The sequence below is a fragment of the Coregonus lavaretus genome, assembly GCF_964263955.1.
Source record: "Coregonus lavaretus genome assembly, chromosome: 14".
Taxonomy (NCBI): Eukaryota; Metazoa; Chordata; class Actinopteri; order Salmoniformes; family Salmonidae; genus Coregonus; species Coregonus lavaretus.
The window spans coordinates 20,247,596-20,269,620 of record NC_140001.1 but is presented as its reverse complement, the minus strand read 5'-3'; the positions used below and the strand labels follow the sequence as shown (position 1 = coordinate 20,269,620).

Here is a 22,025-nt window from a genome sequence, read left to right as displayed (position 1 = left end):
ATTGCTACAGTGTGGGCAGTATCAGAGGGAAATAGAGAGGATGAGATTTAGTATGAGGGAGAAGGGGATACGGGAAATTAGTTTAAAGAGTATATTGAGCAGAACGTCATTAGATATAGTCTTAAATATTTTGTTATCTTTTTTAAGAGAAACAGGGTTGGCAGGTAGGATAAGGACTCCTGTAGCTCAGTTGGTAGAGCGTGGCGCTTGCAACGCCAGGGTTGTGGGTTCGATTCCCACGGGGGGCCAGTATGAAAAATGTATGCACTCACTAACTGTAAGTCGCTCTGTATAAGAGCGTCTGCTAAATGACTAAAATGTAAAATGTAGGATTTAGTTTCTCCCTGTCTCTGGCCCACATTCCAGTACGGTAGGTGGCGGTAATGTACCATAATGTTGGATGCCAACCGCCGATAAACCCCACTGAAGAAGAAGAAGAAGAAGAAGTAGAAGTAATGAGATGGACGTCAGCAGTCACAAGACAACCACGGAGTATATCCATCTGGCTCAATCTCCCAGCAGCGCTGTTGCAGGTTTGTGTGTTATGTGGGCTGTTCTACAGGCGCGGTGGCTGTAACGAACTTGGAACATCTCTTGGGATCTGGATGTGTGATATCCGTCGAACTACGGCACTAAATTTGCAAGAACTCTTCAGACTAAAGAATACAAGTCTCGTGTGGGGCCGTTATCACATCAGCTTGCGCGCGGCTTTGTCTGTGCGTGGCTAATGTTATTGTCAGGCTATCTAGCTGACTAGTCCAAGCATCACAGTAGCAAGTCAAGATTGTGTGGTTACATCCGCGCTAGCTTGGCACTTTAGTGGGAGCTGGTGTGTAGGTGATGTTCTCCGTACTTTCGTACGGTAGACTTGTTGCCAGAGCTGTCATTGGCGGACTCTCTCAAACAGATAGCCGTGACTACAGCCTGGTAACTGCAAGCTGCGGTTTTGGGAAAGATTCTCGCAAGGGTATCTTGAAGAAAGGGATGTGCTACGGCGACGACGCTTGCTTTATTGCCCAACATAGATCTGCTGATGTTTTGGGTGAGTTGTAATCTGTCAGGTTGTTTAGCTTGCTAGCTAACGTTAGCTAACAGGACAGTGCACATTTGCTAGCTAGTTTGTAACCTTAGTGTTGCATATTGTCAAACAATAACAAACCAGGGACACTAAACATGTATTTTTGCTTGATAATGACAGATGCACAATTACTATGTACATTGAGTCAACTAGCTATTCGCTTAGTTTCAAGCCAAGAAAAAATGTACTACTTACTGTGTTATCTGCCATCATTGCCAACCCATTAGTATCAGCCTTGTCCTGCTGCCCTTTGAGGTGTCCTAGACGTCAGAGCTGCCTGTAGTAGTTTGAGAGTTGTAATGATATTGAGCAGCCATAACCATTACACGTTAAGAAATAGATTAGACAGATTGAGAGTATTGGCAATTGTTTAGGACTTCAAATAAAATGTTATTCGATAGTTAGATACAGTGCATTTGGAAAGTATTCAGACCCCTTGACTTTACACATTTTGTTACGTTACAGGCTTATTCTAAAATGGATTTTAGAAAAATAATAATCCTCAATCTACACACAATACCTTTGGCAGCGATTACAGCCTGGAGTCTTCTTGGGTATGACGCTACAAGCTTGGCACACCTGTATTTGGGGAGTTTCTCCCATTCTTCTCTGCAGATCCTCTCAAGCTCTGTCAGGTTGGATGGGGAGCGTTGCTGTACAGCTATTTTCAGGTCTTTCCAGAGATGTTAGATCGGGTTCAAGTCCGGGCTCTGGCTGGGCCACTCAAGGACATTCAGAGACTGGTCCTGAAGCCACTCCTGCATTCTCTAGGATGTGTGCTTAGGGTCGTTGTCCTGTTGGAAGGTGAACCTTCGCCACAGTCTGAGGTCCTGAGCACTCTGGAGCAGATTTTCATCAAGGATCTCTCTGTACTTTGCTCCGTTCATCTTTCCCTCGATCCTGACTAGTCTCCCAGTCCCTGCCGCTGAAAAACATCCCCACAGCATGATGCTGCCACCACCATGCTTCACCGTAGGGATAGTGCCAGGTTTCCTCCAGACGTGACGCTTGGAATTCAGGCCAAAGAGTTCAATCTTGGTTTCATCAGACCAGAGAATCTTGTTTCTCATGGTCTGAGTCCTTTAGGTGCCTTTTGGTAAACTCCAAGTGGACCGTCATGTGCCTTTTTACTGAGGAGTGGCTTCCGTCTGGCCACTCTACCATAAAAGCCTGATTGGTGGAGTGCTGCAGAGATGGTTCTCCCATCTCTGCAGAGGAACTCTGGAGCTCTGTCAGAGTGACCATCGGGTTCTTGGTCACCTCCCTGACCAAGGCCCTTCTCCCCGATTGCTCAGTTTGGCAGGGCGGCCAGCTCTAGGAAGAGTCTTCTTCCATTTAAGAATGATGGAGGCCACTGTGTTCTTGGGGACCTTCAATGCTGCAAAATTGTTTTGGTACCCTTCCCCAGATCTGTGCCTCGACACAATCCTGTCTCAGAGCTCTACGGACAATTCCTTCCACCTCATGGCTTGGTTTTTGCTCTGACATGCACTGTCAACTGTGGGACCTTATATAGACAGGTGTGTGCCTTTTCCAAATCATGTCCAATCAATTAAATGTACCACAGGTGGACCCCAATCAACTTGTAGAAACATCAAGGATGATCAATGGAAACAGGATGCACCTGAGCTCAATTTCGAGTCTCATAGCAAAGGGTCTGAATACTTATGTAAATAAGGTATTTAAGCATTTATTTTTTATAAATGTGCGAAAAAATCTACAAACCTGTTTTCGCTTTGTAATTATGGGGTATGGTGTGTAGATTCATGAGGAATTTGTATTTATTTAATCCATTTTAGAATAAGACTTTAACGTAACAAAGTGGAAAAAGTCAAGGGGTCTGAATACTTTCCGAATGCACTATGTACACACACTGAGTGTACAAAACATTCGGAAAACCTGCTCTTTCCATGAGATTGACCAGATGAAAGCTATGATCCCTTATTGATATCACCTGTTCAATCCACTACAATCAGTGTAGATGAAGGGGAGGCAACGGGTTAAATAATAATTTCTAAGCCTACTGCTAGAGACAATTGAGACATGGATTGTGTGTGTGCATTGAGGGTGAATTTGCAAGACAAAATATTTAAGTGCCTTTGTTAGTAGGTGCCAGGTGCACCGGTTTGAGTTTGTCAAGAATTGCAACGTTGCTGGGTTTTTCACGCTCAAGTTTCCCGTGTGTATCAAGAATGGTCCACCACCCAAAGGACATCCAGCAAACTTGGCACAACTGTGGGAAGCATTTGGGTCAACATGGGCCAGCATCCCTGTGGAATGCTTTCGACACCATGTAGAGTCCATTCCCCGATGAATTGAGGCTGTTCTGGGGGCAAAAGGGGGTGCAACTCATTATTAGGAAGGTGTTCTTAATGTTTTGTACACTCAGTGTATAACTAGGAATAGAGTGACTAGGCAACATGATGGATAATAAACAGTAGCAGCAACAAATGTGATGAGTAAAATAAAAATAAAAAGGGTCAATGCAGATAGTCTGGGTATCTATTAGGTTAACTACTTAACTAACTATTTAGCAGTCTTATGGCTTGGGGGTAGAAGCTGTTCAGGGTCCTGTTGGTTCCAGACTTTGTGCATTGGTAGCGCTTGCCTTGCGGTAGCAGAGAGAACAGTATGACAGTAATATTCTACTGTATCTTAGTCCATGCCGCTCTGTCATTGCTTGTCCATATGTATATATTCTTAAATTCCATTCCTTACTTAGATTTGTGTGTATTGGGTATATGTTGTGAAATTGTTAGATATTACTTGTTAGATATTACTGCACTGTCGGAGCTAGAAGCACAAGCATTTCGCTACACCCGCAATAACATCTGCTAAACACAATGTGACAAATAACATTTGATTTGATTTGACTTGGGTGGCTGGAGTCTTAGAAAATGTTTAGGGCCTTCCACTGACACTGCCTGGCATAGAGGTCCTGGATGGCAGGGAGCTCGGCCCCAGTGATTTACTGGGCTGTACGCACTACCCTTGCGGTCGGATGCCAAGCGGTTGCCATACCAAGCGGTGATGCAGCCAGTCAAGATGTTCTCAATGGTGCAGCTGTATAACCTTTTGAGAATCTGAGGGCCCATGCCAAATATTTTCAGCCTCCTTAGGGGGAAGAGGTGTTGTCGTGCCCTCTTCACGACTGTGTTGGTGTGTGTGGACCATGATAGATCCTTAGTGATGTGGACACCGACGAACCTAAAGCTTTCAAACCACTCCTCTACAGCCCGTCGATGTGAATGGGGGTGTGCTTTCTTCTTTATCTCTTGCTTGTTTATTATTTTTTTACTATGTAGTCTACAACCAGTCCATCTCAGACAGACTTGATTTTTCATTCACACATTACCCCAGGCCACAATATATAGGGTGTACCTAACTGGTCCTGGACCTCAGGAGGACACTATGTGACAAAATCTTCAGATATACAGGTAAGTGCCAAAATAAAGGAAACATTTGAGTAAATTAGAGCTTCCACACAGGTGTGGTCCTGAGTTAATTAAGCAATTAACATCCCATCATGCTTAAGGCGTCCGCATGCTTCCCAGCCGAAACAGTTTGATTGCATAGATTATGATGACATTTTATGACATTTTTGTACTTCTGTGAGGGTTTTTTCGGCTGTTCGGCCACATAACATTTTTTCTGGCGGCAAGCCGAAGTTCGGAGCCAAAGTCTACGCCGCTTTGTCAGTGATTGGTCAACAGTAGGGATTCTTCAATAAAGTCTTTGTCATTCAACGAGTGACGACTCGTTTTCATGCACATTTTTTCATTGAAAAATACTGCACCAAACAGATGTAACCAATTAGATGTAAAATTGCGCGACTAAGATCTCTTTGGCAAAAACGTCAACATTTAATGACAGATTTCTTGAGTTATCTTAGATTAATTCAGACTATTTTGAGGAAGTGTATACTGGCTATGGCATCTCAAAATGAACAAACAGTACTATTGCCGCTTTTTTCTCGATTTTGAAGCAAAGGTCTTTTAAGGGAGTATGCAAGCACACTCGTTTGGTTCAGCTAGCAGAGTTCGACTAGGCGCCAGCCGAACTGAAGCATGCTGACGCCTTTTAGGGCAGTGTGTATATTAAAACCATTTGGCCATTATTTTCAATGCAGGAACACCCCCTCCCTCGAGCATCCCATTGGTTCCTGCGTGAATGCCCCCCCTCGGGCATTCCATCTTCATGCTTGTGTGACACTTTTGATATTCTGGATTTCCCATGATTTACTATGCGATTTTAAATGTGGGTCAAAAGGGAAATCGTCGAGGATGAAGGACACTAACGGTGTCCTAGCTAGCTAGCTACCGGTGTCGCCCCCACCACTACTACTTCTTCTCCTTCTGTGGGGTTGGCATCCAACATTATGGTGCATTACCACCACCAACTACTGTACTGGAGAGCTACCGCCTGTGTACCGGAGTCATATCTTAAAAATGGACCAATAGAAGTATAAAGAGGGGTTCCTGCAAATGCAGGAATGCCCAAATGCAGGAACGGACAATTTGTTGGCCGCAATTACACCCGTCTCATTATTTTGATTACCATGGTTTGAAGAAGAGATCTGTGACTTTGAAAGAGGGGTCTCAAAGGAGTGTAGCGGGTTTAAAGGGTGGGTGAGTGTGTCTGTCACCAGATCTCAACCCAATTGAACAATTTCTGGAGTGGCACCTGAGATGGCGTTTTCCACCACCATCAATAAAACATTTCTTGTGGAAGAATAGTGACCCATCCATGGTTGCGGTCAATTCCATTTAAATTCCAGTCAATTCAAAAAGTCAACCCAATTCCAAAATGTCCTAATTGAAAGCATTGAGGAGAATTTGAATTTCAGTGTACTTCCTGAATTGACCACAACCCTGGTCGAATCCGTCCAATAGAGTTCCAGACACTTTAAGAATCTATGCCAAGGTGCATTGAAGCTGTTCTGGCGGCTCGTGGTGGCCCAACACCCTATTAAGACACTTTATGTTGGTGTTTCCTTTATTTTGGCAGTTACCTGTAAATGTAGTGTGGAACAGACATTATCCTCTGCCTTGCAAAATACTCAGCACTAAATAACAGCACAACCATAGAATTCGATGCACAAGGACTGTGCAGATGCAAAGTTTGGTATCAGAATAAAACAGGGAGATTTTACCGTAATTCTGTTACCAAATTTTTCATCTACACAGTCTTTCCAGTAAATGTTTTTATTTTAATTTGATTTACTTTGTCAATTGTTCAAAGTAGTCATTGCGCATAGAGTTGTATGGGTTGTTAAACTTTGGTTTTAGTTTGGCATACATTTTAAAGTGAAAAAAGTCTCCTTTGCCCCGGCCCTTACCAAAGCCAGAAGATCCCCATTGACTTGATAGAAAATCCCTGTCCACTTGAGGCTACATGTTGTTTTCGCAGTGTGGTTTGGGAGGAAACTGTGAGGCACGCCATGTCGGCTTGTTGTCACATCCGTTAGCCTCAGGTTGGCAGGGAGAGAGTGAGAGAGGACCCTCCTTGTATGGTCACAGCAAGAGCCGATTCTAGTGTCTGGGAAGCAGCTGGATAGAATTGCCTTTCTAGGAAAAACATGGACTGCCAGACCAACTTCTCCCACTTTAGGCAGAGGGACATTTCAAATACCAGAGAAAACAAATGTTTCATGTTTTTATGAAGTGTGATAATGTGACCTCAAAGTAGTGAAGGGGCTTGTTGATAATGTGACTTGACAACTGCAGATAATGACTAACTTCCAGTTTCACATAGCTATCAGTAAAAGTTGTTTATGTACCAGACTGGCCAAATGATCAATGGAGATTATTCCAGGAAATAGACATGTTTGTCAAATTGACCATTCATAATAAGCAGATCAAAGAAATATTAAATTATCTGAAGTGTCCCTTGTCTCATTCTGAGCACTGTCATGCTCTACACTTGGTGCCTTGTTTTGTGTTTTGGTGTAAGTGCCTCTTGTTTCTCCCGTCACAGCTGCATGACAACATCTAGTACTTGTTTCTGACCAATATGACCTCTTCCTTTTGTAGAAAACGTCTCAGCCAAGAAAATCTGTATTCTTCTGTCTTCTTCTGGGAATGTCTTAGTCAGGAGTGTTAAGAATAATCATAATCCAATCCTGATTCTTTCCTATACTCTTATCCTCTTTTTAACCTAATTGTTTGTGGTTTCCTTAGGTGTTGCAGATGGAGTGGGGGGTTGGAGAGACTACGGGGTTGACCCATCACAGTTTTCAGGGACCCTGATGAAGACGTGTGAGCGGCTGGTAAAAGAGGGACGCTTTGTTCCAAGCAACCCAGTGGGCGTCCTCACAAGCAGCTACTATGAGCTCCTACAGAACAAAGTGCCTCTGCTAGGTGAGTAAAGCCAGCCCTTGAGGATCACTGTTTTGAGTGCAGAGGCCTGTCCGCCATAGATGGAGCCCCATCTCTGCAAAAGCCCACCATTCGATACCATGGAATCTGTTACACAGACTAGAGACTGTATGGAGGCTAGGAGGAGAAATAGAGGTTTCCTCTTGTCTGCCTCTTGAAGATGTCAGACAGCTTTGGTTCCTGCTGGCGGGGATTAAGGAGTGATGTTGGTGGCTGAGCTGCCCTCCTGAGACCAGCATTCCTCCAGGACTCAATCAGGCTCATCTCTCCGATGGAACACTGACAATTATTCAAATCTAAAAGATAAAATTCAACCAGAGAGCACGGGAAAACGCCGCACTTGACCATTGCACTTGAATCATTCCCACGGTGAATGGCTAGGCCCGCTACACTATGAAACCACACACTATTGCAGAGACGTTGATATTACCGGCTGCAATTGATATGGTGAAAACAATGTGTGGGGAGGCAGAGGCACAGAAACTCACATCAATACCTTTGTCAGATAACACTGTTAAACAAATAATTTATACTATTGCTAGCGATCAAGAGGAAATCTGACTGAACGACTCAAACTCCCCAGCTTATGCTCTCCAAATGGACGTTGGCTGTGAGGGCGGAGATGCCCATGCATTGACTTTTGTTCACTATACATGTCGGGGGATGCTATTCACAAGGACATTGTTCTGTCTCACGATTCCTGAGCATGAAACCACACAGGCGATGTTCAGTGTGCTGCGTGGCTATATTGCCGAAAAACAGATTCCATGGTATCGAATGGTGGGCTTTTGCAGAGATGGGGCTCCATCTATGGCGGGCAGGCCTCTGCACTCAAGTTATGAATGATACACTGAGAGCAACTGGCGGCAAAAGAACTGAGCACAGAACTGAGATATACTGCAGCAGGTAACTTTGATTGTAAACTATACTGAACAAAAATATAAATGCAACATGCAACCATTTCAAAGATTTGACTGTTACAGTTCATATAAGGAAATCAGACAATTAAAATAAATAAATTATGCTCTAATCTATGGATTTCACATGACTGGGAATACAGATATGTTGGTCACAGATACCTTAAAAAAAAAAAAAAGTAGGGGCGTGGATCAGAACCAGTCAGTATCTAATGTGACGACCATTTGCCTCATGCAGCGCGACACATCTCCTTTGCATAGAGTTGATCAGGCTGTTGATTGTGGCCTGTGGAATGTTGTCACTCTCCTTTTCAATGGCTGTGAGTTGCTGGATATTGGCGGGAACATGCTGTGTACACGTCGATCCAGAGCATCCCAAACGTGCTCAATGGGTGACATGTAGCTCAATTGGTAGAGCATGGCGTTTGCAACGCCAGGGTTGTGGGTTCGAGAGAGAGAGACACTATCTCCGACTGGGGGAAATAAATAGTTTTGAACGGTCATCCAACTCGGGCTTCTAACTCGGTCTCTTCCCAGAGCGCCAACTTTCCGACCTGAAGATCACTGACGTCATGATTTGACCTTGTATTTTTCAGAGGTCCCAGTTGTCTTGAAAGCACCATCAGTGCTCTCGTCTTAAAACCAAACATCGATCCAGGTTGGATGTGAGAGCAGAGATGAGGTGCGCACTGTCGACCACGCCCCATGACTTTGAGAAGCTTCAACGTGACATGCATCAAGCACACCCATCTCATTAGTGGTGTTGAGATAAGATACATTATGTCAGACTAATTTGCAATTGACTGTCATAGCCCCACAGTATGTGATGGTGAATTGAGAAGACAATCAGAAATACTGTTAGAATGTTTTTCAATTGACTGCCATAGCCCCAAATAAAAAAGTAAATATTGGCTGTTAAGTACATCATTTTCTTCACATGGTTGGGATCATGATAATTTTCAGATATCAAAAAAGTGTTGTATGCCCAAAAGGTTTTGGAACCCCTGCAGTAGAGGGAACAGTCTTGGGATGGGCTGTTTTCAGTCTGTGTGGTTAGGCTAAGTGGCATGGGGTGCTACTATTTAGATAAGGTATTAGCATCATGAGTCAGAGAGCTGCTGCATGCCTCTTACTATTTTTTGTTATTGCTATGTAAAGACTAGTAGTAGCCTATTCCTACTGCCTGCAACTCAGCTCCAGAATCTCTTGTCTTGATCACGGTGCTTTGCTAGAATGAAGCATGCAGAAACATGTGGGAGAAAGAACTGAGTAAGGAGTCGAGAACGGTCTGTCTCGGCAGTCTGTACTTTTTCATCCCATCTCGCATGTTGAAGAGAAAAACAAGTCAGTATTGTATTTTTCCATTGCGGTTATGAGGCCAGCAGTAATTGTATTACTATTGGAAAAACACAAGAACGGGAGTGAGTGAGTCATAGAACGTGAGGGGGTTATATGGAGCTCCCATAGCACATTCTGGTGGTCCAGACTAGATGATTCATCAGCAGGGTGTGGCTGCACGCAGAGCCATGTTTTCGCCGGTTCAGTTAACTTTTATGTTTCCTTCAATTTTATCCTTCCAAAACGTTTATCTTCCTGAAATGTATTGACATGCCTGGAACCAAGTGAAAACACTACTCATAAATCATCCTAACAACCAATTGATCTATTCAACTTCATTAGTTACAGATAGAATCAGGATGTAGGGCGTGCCACCAATATTTATCCTCTTGTGTTGTGTTTCCCTCCAGGCAGCAGCACGGCCTGTATCGTGGTGCTGGACCGGCAGAGTAACAGGCTACACACAGCCAACCTGGGAGACTCTGGCTTCCTGGTGGTGCGGGGAGGAGAGGTAGTGCACCGCTCTGACGAACAACAGCATTACTTCAACACCCCCTTCCAGCTCTCCATCGCCCCGCCTGAGGCAGAGGGGGCTGTCCTTAGTGACAGGTCAGTTCTGTGTATTCTGCAGAAGCCATATTTTGTATTGTAAAGAAGCTGTGTAGCCATTTGTTGGTTTGGTTTTGAAACACAAAGCCCCTCTGCCTCAGTCACAGCATTGGTTCTGCCTTGTCGTGTATATATGGGCTGGAAATTAACAACTTTCCATGAGCTAGAGGCAGCAGCATTTTTTCCCCTTGATAGTATCATATGCAGGGTCATAAGCATTGTGATTCCTCTTTAGTAGGTGGGCAGACAAGATGTTCATTGTTTTATTTAGAGCTAAATCCGTGATTCCGTAATCATGATTACTAAATACTGTAGATGGAAAGACTGCTGGGTTACAAATGGTTTGTATAACAACCATGACTGGCGGGGAGTCTGGGACAGAGAGAATTAAGGCCGCCTTCCAAGAACTTAACTTGACACTGAACTTGGCTCTGATCTATATGTGTATCACCGTCTCACATCACCATGACAGCAGTTCCTTAGAACTTCCCATGACGACCAAGGTGTTCTTTCCAAACTCGGGACATGTGACTTCCTTGAATTATTTTCCATCATACCTATGCCATTTGGTCTTTTTTTTTTCTTCTGGGGGGAATGGATCAGCTTAATATTGCAGATAGATTGTATCTTCTATCAATGTAATTGTCTGCATCACTTCCAATCCCCCATGTTTTTTATATATATATTCTCCTTTATTACTTTTCAACCCCACCATCCTTTCCCTACTTGGAGTAAATTAGTGAACAACAATGCCCAGGCCTCTACTTCCAGTCTATACTTACTATCTACACCTTATGGACACAGTTAATTTTACAATAATTCTATTATATATATACAGTGGGGAAAAAAAGTATTTAGTCAGCCACCAATTGTGCAAGTTCTCCCACTTAAAAAGATGAGAGAGGCCTGTAATTTTCATCATAGGTACACGTCAACTATGACAGACAAAATTAGGGAAAAAAATCCAGAAAATCACATTGTAGGATTTTTTATGAATTTATTTGCATATTATGGTGGAAAATAAGTATTTGGTCAATAACAAAAGTTTATCAATACTTTGTTATATACCCTTTGTTGGCAATGACACAGGTCAAACGTTTTCTGTAAGTCTTCACAAGGTTTTCACACACTGTTGCTGGTATTTTGGCCCATTCCTCCATGCAGATCTCCTCTAGAGCAGTGATGTTTTGGGGCTGTCGCTGGGCAACACGGACTTTCAACTCCCTCCAAAGATTTTCTATGGGGTTGAGATCTGGAGACTGGCTAGGCCACTCCAGGACCTTGAAATGCTTCTTACGAAGCCACTCCTTCGTTGCCCGGGCGGTGTGTTTGGGATCATTGTCATGCTGAAAGACCCAGCCACGTTTCATCTTCAATGCCCTTGCTGATGGAAGGAGGTTTTCACTCAAAATCTCACGATACATGGCCCCATTCATTCTTTCCTTTACACGGATCAGTCGTCCTGGTCCCTTTGCAGAAAAACAGCCCCAAAGCATGATGTTTCCACCCCAATGCTTCACAATAGGTATGGTGTTCTTTGGATGCAACTCAGCATTCTATGTCCTCCAAACACGACGAGTTGAGTTTTTACCAAAAAGTTCTATTTTGGTTTCATCTGACCATATGACATTCTCCCAATCCTCTTCTGGATGTACTCTAGCAAACTTCAGACGGGCCTGGACATGTACTGGCTTAAGCAGGGGGACACGTCTGGCATTGCAGGATTTGAGTCCCTGGCGGCGTAGTGTGTTACTGATGGTAGGCTTTGTTACTTTGGTCCCAGCTCTCTGCAGGTCATTCACTAGGTCCCCCCGTGTGGTTCTGGGATTTTTGCTCACCGTTCTTGTGATCATTTTGACCCCACGGGGTGATATTTTGCGTGGAGCCCCAGATCGAGGGAGATTATCAGTGGTCTTGTATGTCTTCCATTTCCTAATATTTGCTCCCACAGTTGATTTCTTCAAACCAAGCTGCTTACCTATTGCAGATTCTGTCTTCCCAGCCTGGTGCAGGTCTACAATTTTGTTCCTGGTGTCCTTTGACAGCTCTTTGGTCTTGGCCATAGTGGAGTTTGGAGTGTGACTGTTTGAGGTTGTGGACAGGTGTCTTTTATACTGATAACAAGTTCAAACAGGTGCCATTAATACAGGTAATGACTGGAGGACAGAGGAGCCTCTTAAAGAAGAAGTTACAGGTCTGTGAGAGCCAGAAATCTTGCTTGTTTGTAGGTGACCAAATACTTATTTTCCACCATAATTTGCAAATAAATTCATTAAAGATCCTACAATGTGATCTTCTGGATTTTTTTTTCTCATTTTGTCTGTCATAGTTGACGTGTACCTATGATGAAGTCTCCTGAGTGGCGCAGTGGTCTAAGGCACTGCATCGCAGTGCTAACTGTGCCACTAGAGATCCTGGTTCGAATCCAGGCTCTGTCGCAGCCGGCCGCGACCGGGAGACTCATGGGCGGCGCACAATTGGCCCAGCGTTGTCCATGGTAGGGGAGGGAATGGCCGGCAGGGATGTAGCTCAGTTGATAGAGCATGGCGTTTGCAACGCCAGGGTTGTGGGTTCGATTCCCACGGGGGGCCAGTATAAAATAATATGTAAGTCGCTCTGGATAAGAGCGTCTGCTAAATGACTAAAATGTAAATGTAAATGTAAATGTAATGAAAATTACAGGCCTCTCTCATCTTTTTAAATGGGAGAACTTGCACAATTGGTGGCTGACTAAATACTTTTTTCCCCCACTGTATATATTTTATTTTTTGCTCCTGAACTTCTTCTACTCTCAACCTCTCCGATCATTTTCATGATGTCCATCCGGTTTGCTTCTATATGCCATATCTTTCTAACTGTGCTCTTTCCCAAAAGCTCCCAACATACAACCTATATACTTATTATGGACACAGTATGCTTACATTATTAGCTATCTTTGTTATTATTTGTTGTTATTTGTTATTAGTCCCATCCTTCAACTCTATTCAATACCTCCCATCTATCTCTTAACACCATCCATATAGGATTTCTATTTGCCATATATATTTCAACCGTACTGTGATGTTTTACAAAAGTTCTGAACCTTTCTATTCTCATTGCTTCTACAGATTGTGAATGAAAAATAAACATTTTTGTTAAAAGTATTATTATATTATTGATTGATTGACTATGACTTTTCAGATCACCCAGTAATGCTATCTGCAAGGTTAGTTCCAGGTAAATATTGCAATCCTTTAGCCATTCCTGGACCTGTGTCCAAAAACAAGCTACAAATGGACAGAACCAAAACAAATGATCTAATGATTGTCTCTTCACAGCAAAATCTGCAGAGCTGGGAAGATTGTATCCCCCATATAAATAACATTCTATTGGTAGCAAGAATTTTATATAATAATTTAAATTGAAAGATTCTAATTTTTGAATCCGGTGTCGTTTTGCGTGTCAGTTCATAAACACTATGCCATGGGATCGGTACGTCAAAGATGTCTTCCCAACTATTTTGCAATCTATATGGGACGGCTGTCAATCCTTTGGTCCTTAAGTGAAACTGATATACTTTTTTATTTATCACAGTTTTCCTTAACCAATTATGTTCTTTAATGCAAGGCCGACAGACAAGTTCCTTACTTTCTCCCCCTTCCACTTTCCTCTTCCACTTTTGCGGTAAGGCTGCAATTATTTGGTTGTAATTTTGGGTAGAGCAGACATTTCCATATGTTTTTGTTAGCTGCATGTGCGACATAACTCCACCAGTCCTACCGATGATATCATTTACGAAGATTATACCTTTTTTAAACATTATTTTTTTGACAGAAAGGTTTTTTGTCAATTAGTATATTTGAATTTAACCACAATATTTGTTGCATTATTTGTTCTGTCGTTTCTGGAGGATTAAATTGAAATTGCAACCAACTTTCTATGGCTTGTTTTAGAAATAGTGACATTTGGGAGATTATTTCCTTTTCAAATAACTGAAAGTGAGAGGTTGTAATCTGAATAAAGGGAAAAAGGCCTTTCTTGAACATTGGGTGAGACAATCTTACTAATTTGCTTGAGAACCAGTTCGGATTTAAGTATAACTTTTGGATGACTGAAGATTTTAGTGATAGGTCTAATGCTTTAATATTTAATAATTTCTGTCCTCCGAATTCATATTCATTATATAAATATGCTCTTTTAATTTTGTCTGGCTTGCCGTTCCAAATAAAATTGAATATTTTTTTCTCATAATTTAAAAAACTGTTTGCTAGGCGTAGGCAAGACCATAAGCAAATAGGTGAACTGGGATAATACTAAAGAGTTAATCAGGGTGATTTTTCCACAAATTGACAGGTATTTTCCTTTCCATGGTAGTAAGATCTTATCTATTTTTGCTAACTTTCTATTAAAATTTATTGAAGTGAGATCATTTATTTCCTTTGGGATATGTATTCCGAGTATATCCACATCACCATCAGACCATTTTATTGGTAAACTACATGGTAATGTAAAAATTGTATTTTTTAGTGATCCAATACGTAATATAGTACATTTGTCATAATTTGGTTTTAATCCAGAGAGGTTAGAAAATGTATCTAGATCCTCTATGAGGCTGTGGAGGGATTATAGTTGTGGATCTAAAAGAAAACATTAATCATCTGCGTACAATGACACCTTTGTTTTTAAGCCCTGTATTTCTAATCCTCTGATATTATTATTGGATCTGATTTTAATAGCTAACATCTCGATGGCCACAATAAATAGATATGCCGATAGTGGACAACCTTGTTTCACTCCTCTTGACAGTTTAAAACTTTCTGAGAAATAGCCATTATTTACTATTTTACACCTAGGGTTACTATACATGATTTTGACCCATTTTATAAGAGATTCTCCAAAATTGAAATGCTCCAGGCATTTATATATAAACCCCAGTCGAACTTTATCAAATGCCTTTTCGAAGTCTGCTATGAATAGCAGGCCTGGTTTCCCATATTTTCCATAGTGTTCTATTGTTTCCAATACTTGCCTTATATTATCTCCAATGTATCTTCCATGTAAAAAAAACCTGTCTGATTAGAATGAATAATATCCGACAATACCTTTTTAATTCTATGCGCTATACATTTTGCTAGGATTTTTGCATCACAACACTGAAGTGTAAGGGGCCTCCAATTTTGTAAATGGACTGGATCTTTATATTTTCCACTTGTATCCTGTTTCAGTAATAATGAGATCAGACCTTCTTCTTGAGTGTCAGATAATCTACCATTTACATAGGAGTGGTTAAAACATGCTAATAACGGTCCTCTTAGTATATCAAAAAAGGTTTGGTATACCTCGACTGGTATGCCATCCAACCCTGGAGTTTTCCCGGACTTAAAGTCTTTAATTGCATCCAGAAGTTCCTCCTCTGTAATTTCACCTTCACATGAGTCTTTCTGTGTGGCTGTTAATTTGACATTATCAATAGAAAAAAAATCTCTACAATTAGCTTCAGTTAGAGGAGATGGAGGCGACTGAAAAGAAAACATATGCTTAAAGTACTTTGTTTCTTCCTTCAAAATATCATTTGGTGAATTATGGGTGACTCCGTCAATTGTAACCAGTTTCATTAAGTTCTTTTTGGTAGCATTCCTATGTTGAAGATTAAAAAATAATTTTGTGCATTTTTCCCCATATTCCATCCAGTTTGCTTTATTTTTATAATATATTACACTTGATCTTTCTTGAATAAGTTTCTCCATTTCTTTTTGTTTTTCCTCTAATTTATTCTGAGCCTCTGTTACAGTTTTTATTGCCATCTATCTGTTCTGTTAGACTTTCTATTTCCTTTCTTAGTATAAACTCTTTTGACCTAAATTGCTTTTGTTTTCGAGATGAGTACTGAATTGCATGGCCTCTAAAGGCACATTTAAAGGTGTCCCATACAATAAGGGGATTCGCTGTACCTGTGTTATGTTGGAAAAAGTCAGTTATAAATTCCTTTGTTCTAATTATAAATAAATGATCATCCAATAGGCTTTGATTAAATTTCCAATATCCTCGCCCACGTGGAAATTCAGTAAGAGTAATGTATATGCCTATTATATGATGGTCCGACCGCATACTGTCCCCTATCAACACTTTTTTAACTTTTGGTGCCAACGAGAATGAGATAAGAAAGAAGTCAAGACGACTAGCTTGATTCAGTCTCCGCCATGTATATCTCACTAGATCAGTATATTTAAGCCTCCATATATCTACTAGTTCTAATGTATCCATGACATTCACAATTTCCTTAAGAGCATGTGGGTGATTGTTTGTGGTGTGATTTTCTTTTCGGTCCATTGAGCTATTTAAAACAGTATTATAATCCCCCACCATAATAATATTGTCTTGAGTTGCTTGCAGGCTTGATAATTTATTATATATATTGTCAAAGAATTGTGGATCATCCTTATTTGGTCCGTAAAGGTTAATGAGCCATATCTGTTTATGGTCCAATAACATATTTAAAATAATCCATCTACCTTGCGTATCTATTTGGACAATTTGCACATTCGGATCGAAATTACTATTAATTAATATCATCACCCCTTTTGAATTTCTTTGCCCATGGGAGAAGTATATTTCCCCCCCCCATTCTTTTTTCCACGCTACTTCATCTCGAATTGTTGAATGAGTTTCCTGTATACAATAGATATTATATTCCTTCTCTTTGAGCCATGTAAATATTTGGTCTTTGTTAGCAGCAGCATTTCACAGCTGAAAAAATAGTGATGGTTGTAATCTAAAATGGCATTGCGTTTCAATACTTTATTCCAGTGTTTGACACGGTGATCTATAGCCATGTCTACCCTGAGGTGTGTGTGTGTGTGTGTTTTGAGTCTCATAGTCAGACAGGAGACTGAGCAGCAGTGTGTCAGTGATCTAGGGAAGGGCTAGAGGCACTTATTAAACTGGGCTCAGACAGGACACATTTCCTTCCTGGAGGGGGGTATGAGGGAGGGGCTATTGGCTGCAGTTTGGTTAAGCACTTTTTTCTCTCTAATAGGCACTGTATAATCAAGACAGGTAACTAATGCGCCACAAGACTGTTATTTCCCTACATTGTGTTGATATGCTCTTTTAAGACTTACATATTGACTCTGTGTCTCTCTGTGCCCCCTCAGTCCTGATGCTGCAGACAGCTCCTCCTTTAACGTCCTGTTGGGGGACATCATTCTCACAGCCACAGACGGCCTCTTCGACAACATGCCCGACTACATGATCCTACAGGAGCTGAAAAAACTCAAGGTACACCATCACATAAATCTTTGCAGTACCTGTGTGCAACAAACATGTTTACAGTCAGCAGACTATTGAAGTGGAGGAACGAGACATTCCAAAAATGCTAACACACTAGCCTCAATATTTTGTTTTTTGCAGAACACCAACTATGAGAGTATCCAGCAGACAGCCAGGAGCATTGCAGAGCAGGCCCATGTTCTGGCATACGACCACAACTACATGTCGCCTTTTGCACAGTTTGCCTGTGACAATGGACTGAATGTAAGAGGTAATGATTATCACTTCTTCATGTGCGTGGACATTGGAGACAAAGCCAAGGTAGTCCTCATTTCAGTCCATTTGCTCCGTTGCTGCCCTGCTTCAGGGAGAATGTCACCCAGAGAGGAATAAGAAGTGACTGATCCCTTCTTGGTTGATAGTGTTCCTTCCTTTAGGGATAATGAAAATGACAGATTGTTCCCAAACTCAGTCCATTTATTCATCCTCCTGACTGCATCTCTTTCTCGTCCCCACAGGAGGAAAGCCAGATGACATCACTGTGTTGCTGTCAATAGTGACAGAGTACACAGACTAGAGACTGTATGGAGGCTAGGAGGAGAAATAGAGGTTTCCTCTTGTCTGCCTCTTGAAGATGTCAGACAGCTTTGGTTCCTGCTGGCGGGGATTAAGGAGTGATGTTGGTGGCTGAGCTGCCCTCCTGAGACCAGCATTCCTCCAGGACTCAATCAGGCTCATCTCTCCGATGGAACACTTGACAATACATGCACTGACTTCACCATCACAACTGAGTGTTAATCTTTAATAGCCTGAAGACATGGATGAATAAAGCAGAGGGTTGTTCTGACACCTCTCTGCTAGGCTACCTGCTGCAAAGTATCTATCTTGGAAAATGTCCAGTTGTCATTGACCTAATCCCTGTTCAGTGGGATAAAGGACGTAGTCGTGTTGAAGATGAAACTCTGGCTCTCACATGATAGGGATAAGTCTGTTATTTTGGCCTTTAAAACAAAGCCCAGAAGGTAGAGATTAAGAAACGAGGTCAAGAGTAGCCAGTCAAAAGGTGATTGAGTCAGGAATTAAAATCTGTGGATCATGCCAGTGAGTGTTAATCACAGGAACTGAGCTGATTCAAGACAGTAAGTAACCTCAGCATACTATACTTTAAGAGAGCAGCTCTCCAGTTAGGCTGGTCTGTGACTCACTGACACCTGTCCCGGTCAGAAGAATAAGGCAACCTCACAGAGAGTTATCCACAATAGAGAACTTTAGTTCCAGAGGACATATGAGATGGATGTGGTTCTGTACAGAGAAGAGATGGGAATGAATATACTGTACATAATAAACACAGCATGAGAATAAAGGAGTAATAGCACGAGCAATAATATTGACTGTATAAGGAGATGGTGACATAAGCAAAGGACTGTATAACACATAGCATCAACTACTATTAACAACTAGTAATAGTAACAACCAACAGTAAATCCTCAAGTTTCAATAACATCACTCACTCTTGTCCACTTGGAGAGAGACTGAGGAGGCTCTGACCTGAGCAGGCAGAAGGACTGTCAGGTGTCCTACCCTCTAGCACCCTATTGGTGGCCTGGTAGCAGAGGTCACTGGGTTTGGGGAGACAGTCTCTCTGGCACCATCAGGGATGGGTGGAGTGAGCTGCATAAAGTTATACAACTCACAGGCAGGAGAATCCGTAAGATATACCATCAAGTCTGAATAATAAGGCCATGAAAAATGTCACTTTCAGTGACTCAGATTAAACCAAATCTAATTAATACAAAAAAAGGTAAATTGAAGGGTGACATTTTTATGCAGGCATAAGGGCATGCGTCAATGTGATGTGAATGGATGTTGTTGAAATGTTTTGGTAGATTTTTGGGCAAGGGACTGTATGTGATATTTTAAGTTGTTTGACTGATCTAATGGGTTGTATGGAAACCAGGTGCAGTTGCTGCATACTTTGCCATATCAGTTTCTGACCTGTTTCACTGGATGTGTTACTTTGTCCCAGACCTGCTGTTTTCAACTATTTTTCTCTCTCTCTCAACCTCTGAATGCTCGGCTATGAAAAGCCAACTGATATTTACTCCCGAGGTGTTATACTGTTGCACCCTCTATAACCACTGTGGTTATCTGACTGCTGGTCATCTATGAACGTTTAAACGTTGTTAAGAAGGATCTGGCCTTAATGGCCATGTACTGTTATAATCTCCACCCGGCACAGCCAGAAGAGGACTGGCCACCCCTCGGAGCCTGGTTCTTCCTAGGTTCCTGCCTAGGTTCCTGCCTTTTAGGAGTCTTTCCTAGCCACTGTGCTTCTACATCTGCATTGCTTGCTCTTTGGGGTTTTAGGCTGGGAATCTGTACTTTGTGACAACTGCTCTTGTAAAATGGGCTTTATAAAATACATTTGATTGATTGAATACAATTTGGGTTGTACATAGACCAAGTTAATTGTTTCTAAGGATGGGACATTTCGACTTTATGTTTCTGTTAAACCCGTCCTCACTCCTGCTGTGATACAAAGGGTGTGAGTGTGACTGCAAGTGATGTGGAAGGTTATTATGTGTGATAGAGTAACCTCTAGCCTGTCTGTTTTATATTGTATTCATGCGGAATGGATGGGTTTTATCTAGGCTACACTGCTTTCTTCAATATCCACTGGGATGCAATGGTAACGACCATTTACACAGAAGGGTAAAGAAAGCATATCTGAAAGCTCACAGTGGATGTTGGTCAGGTGACCAAGCATATGTTTTTTATAACTTGTTTGGTGGGAATCTGGACTGCACACAGCTTCAATTTAGCTTTAGGAATAATTGTTCACAATCAGCATTTCCTTGTCTCTCCTCATCAGTTGTCCCTGCTGTAAAGCTACAATAGCACATTTCATTAAGTCATAATAATCAGGTCACTTTTGTTTATTTAATCTTTAATTGCAGGTTTCATTTTCTTTCATGGCTGATAACTTCATTTCATTTTTGTTGCTTTTTGTTGCTGCTGTCAAATGCACTGTGCATTTACATTACTTGTGTACAGCAACATTTTAAGAGTAACATTTACTATGCACATGTTGATTTATACATTGTGGAGCTGATGCCTTGTATCAGATGCTATTGATATTGGCAAAATGATGTATCCTATTGTTTCCTAAACCCCCCCCCACTATGTCAGCTACTGAACACAGAGCAGAAACTGACAAGTAGCCATATGATTCACGCTTACTTTTCTCATCATGCCCTGCTGTCTTAATAATTAATTTGCGCCATCTGATTGGAGACCTCTCATTCCCTTTCAATGTGTTCAATGCCTTTCACCATGGGACATGTCAAAATGTGAATGATTAAGCAATTATTTTATTTTTTTAAGGGTTGAAAAAGCATGACATGATCTTAGAATCCTTAATATTCTGTGTATCATCTGTAGTACCCTTGGTGTTCTTTTTATTGATGTAATGGTGCTCCCTCACTGCAGGCTACTGTCCTGCTTCAAGGGCTCTCCCCTAACTAGGAAAATAATAGATATGCCGGTACCGCTATCCGGTGTTTTATCATTAAATCATTAAAAAAAGAACCAAAAGCACAATACCCTGCATACCTTTCTTACTGCGCTGGTAGTTGAAAGGCAGCTGCACTGGATGACCCAAATGTTTTTGTAAGCATTATGGCACTAGAGGTTGCCAATAACCTCACCAGCCTTAAAGTACAAGCAATCTTCCCTGTCAGATGGCACTATATCAAAGCTAGCTTCCCCATGATGTCCATGTCCAGCTCTCCACTGGCCTAGTGACCTGACAATTTTGTTCTGTTGGCCAATTCTAGCCTTCAGTTCAAAAAGCTAAGTTTGTTACAATGAGAGATGCATGTATCTATATTTTGTGTGTACAGTTCAACAATGCAGAGACAGGTTCTGTTAAACATGTTTTCAAAGCTGTAAAATATTTAAATAAAGAGTATAGTATTTATTACCCTTGTGTTCTTTTCCTTAAACCAGACCCTTGTCACAGGTTTTTCCTGTGTCAATATTGTTTGTTCACTGGTCTCTGAAAGGTATTTATTTACTTGCACAGTAGGCTGAACATATCCTGAGGTAATGAAAACATGTAGGTCAAAAGCATCTAGAACCAGAACAGGCTACAATTTGAATACCAGCTAGGTAGGTGTGTTTCTGATAGAGAATCTCTGCATAGTTTCTCTCTTCAGATGGAACCCTACTCCTCCCTGCCAGGCAGCAATTCCCTGCTGTGACTCGTCAATGCCTCTGTCTCAGCACCACAGTGGACTACACTCAGAGTATGAGCCTGTTTCCCTCACAGTTGTCTGCTCTTATGCAAATGAGGAAACTGCCCTGAAGCTACAGTTGAAGTCGGAAGTTTACATACACTTATGTTGGAGTCATGAAAACTCGTTTTTCAACCACTCCACAAATTTCTTGTTAACAAAC

The 22,025-nt window shown here is 41.6% G+C and overlaps 1 protein-coding gene across 1 annotated transcript; it reads left to right on the top strand.

Moving 5' to 3' along the window:
* Positions 1-491: 491 nt before the first annotated feature.
* On the top strand, positions 492-21,546 carry LOC311141388 (protein phosphatase PTC7 homolog). Its single transcript, XM_084176698.1, has 6 exons — positions 492-1,042; positions 7,258-7,437; positions 10,121-10,319; positions 17,453-17,576; positions 17,709-17,838; positions 18,086-21,546. Exons 1-6 carry the CDS (start codon positions 841-843, stop codon positions 18,142-18,144), a joined length of 894 nt encoding a protein of 297 aa, XP_084032824.1. The 5' UTR covers positions 492-840; the 3' UTR covers positions 18,145-21,546.
* The last annotated feature ends 479 nt before the right edge of the window (positions 21,547-22,025 follow it).

Bases quoted from the DNA above. Each gene is read 5' to 3' on its own strand.
- LOC311141388 (XM_084176698.1), top strand. From the start codon at position 841: ATGTTCTCCGTACTTTCGTACGGTAGACTTGTTGCCAGAGCTGTCATT. The intron at 1,043-7,257 runs GTGAGTTGTAAT...TGGTTTCCTTAG, and splicing joins TAGATCTGCTGATGTTTTGG to GTGTTGCAGATGGAGTGGGG. The intron at 17,577-17,708 runs GTACACCATCAC...TGTTTTTTGCAG, and splicing joins AGGAGCTGAAAAAACTCAAG to AACACCAACTATGAGAGTAT.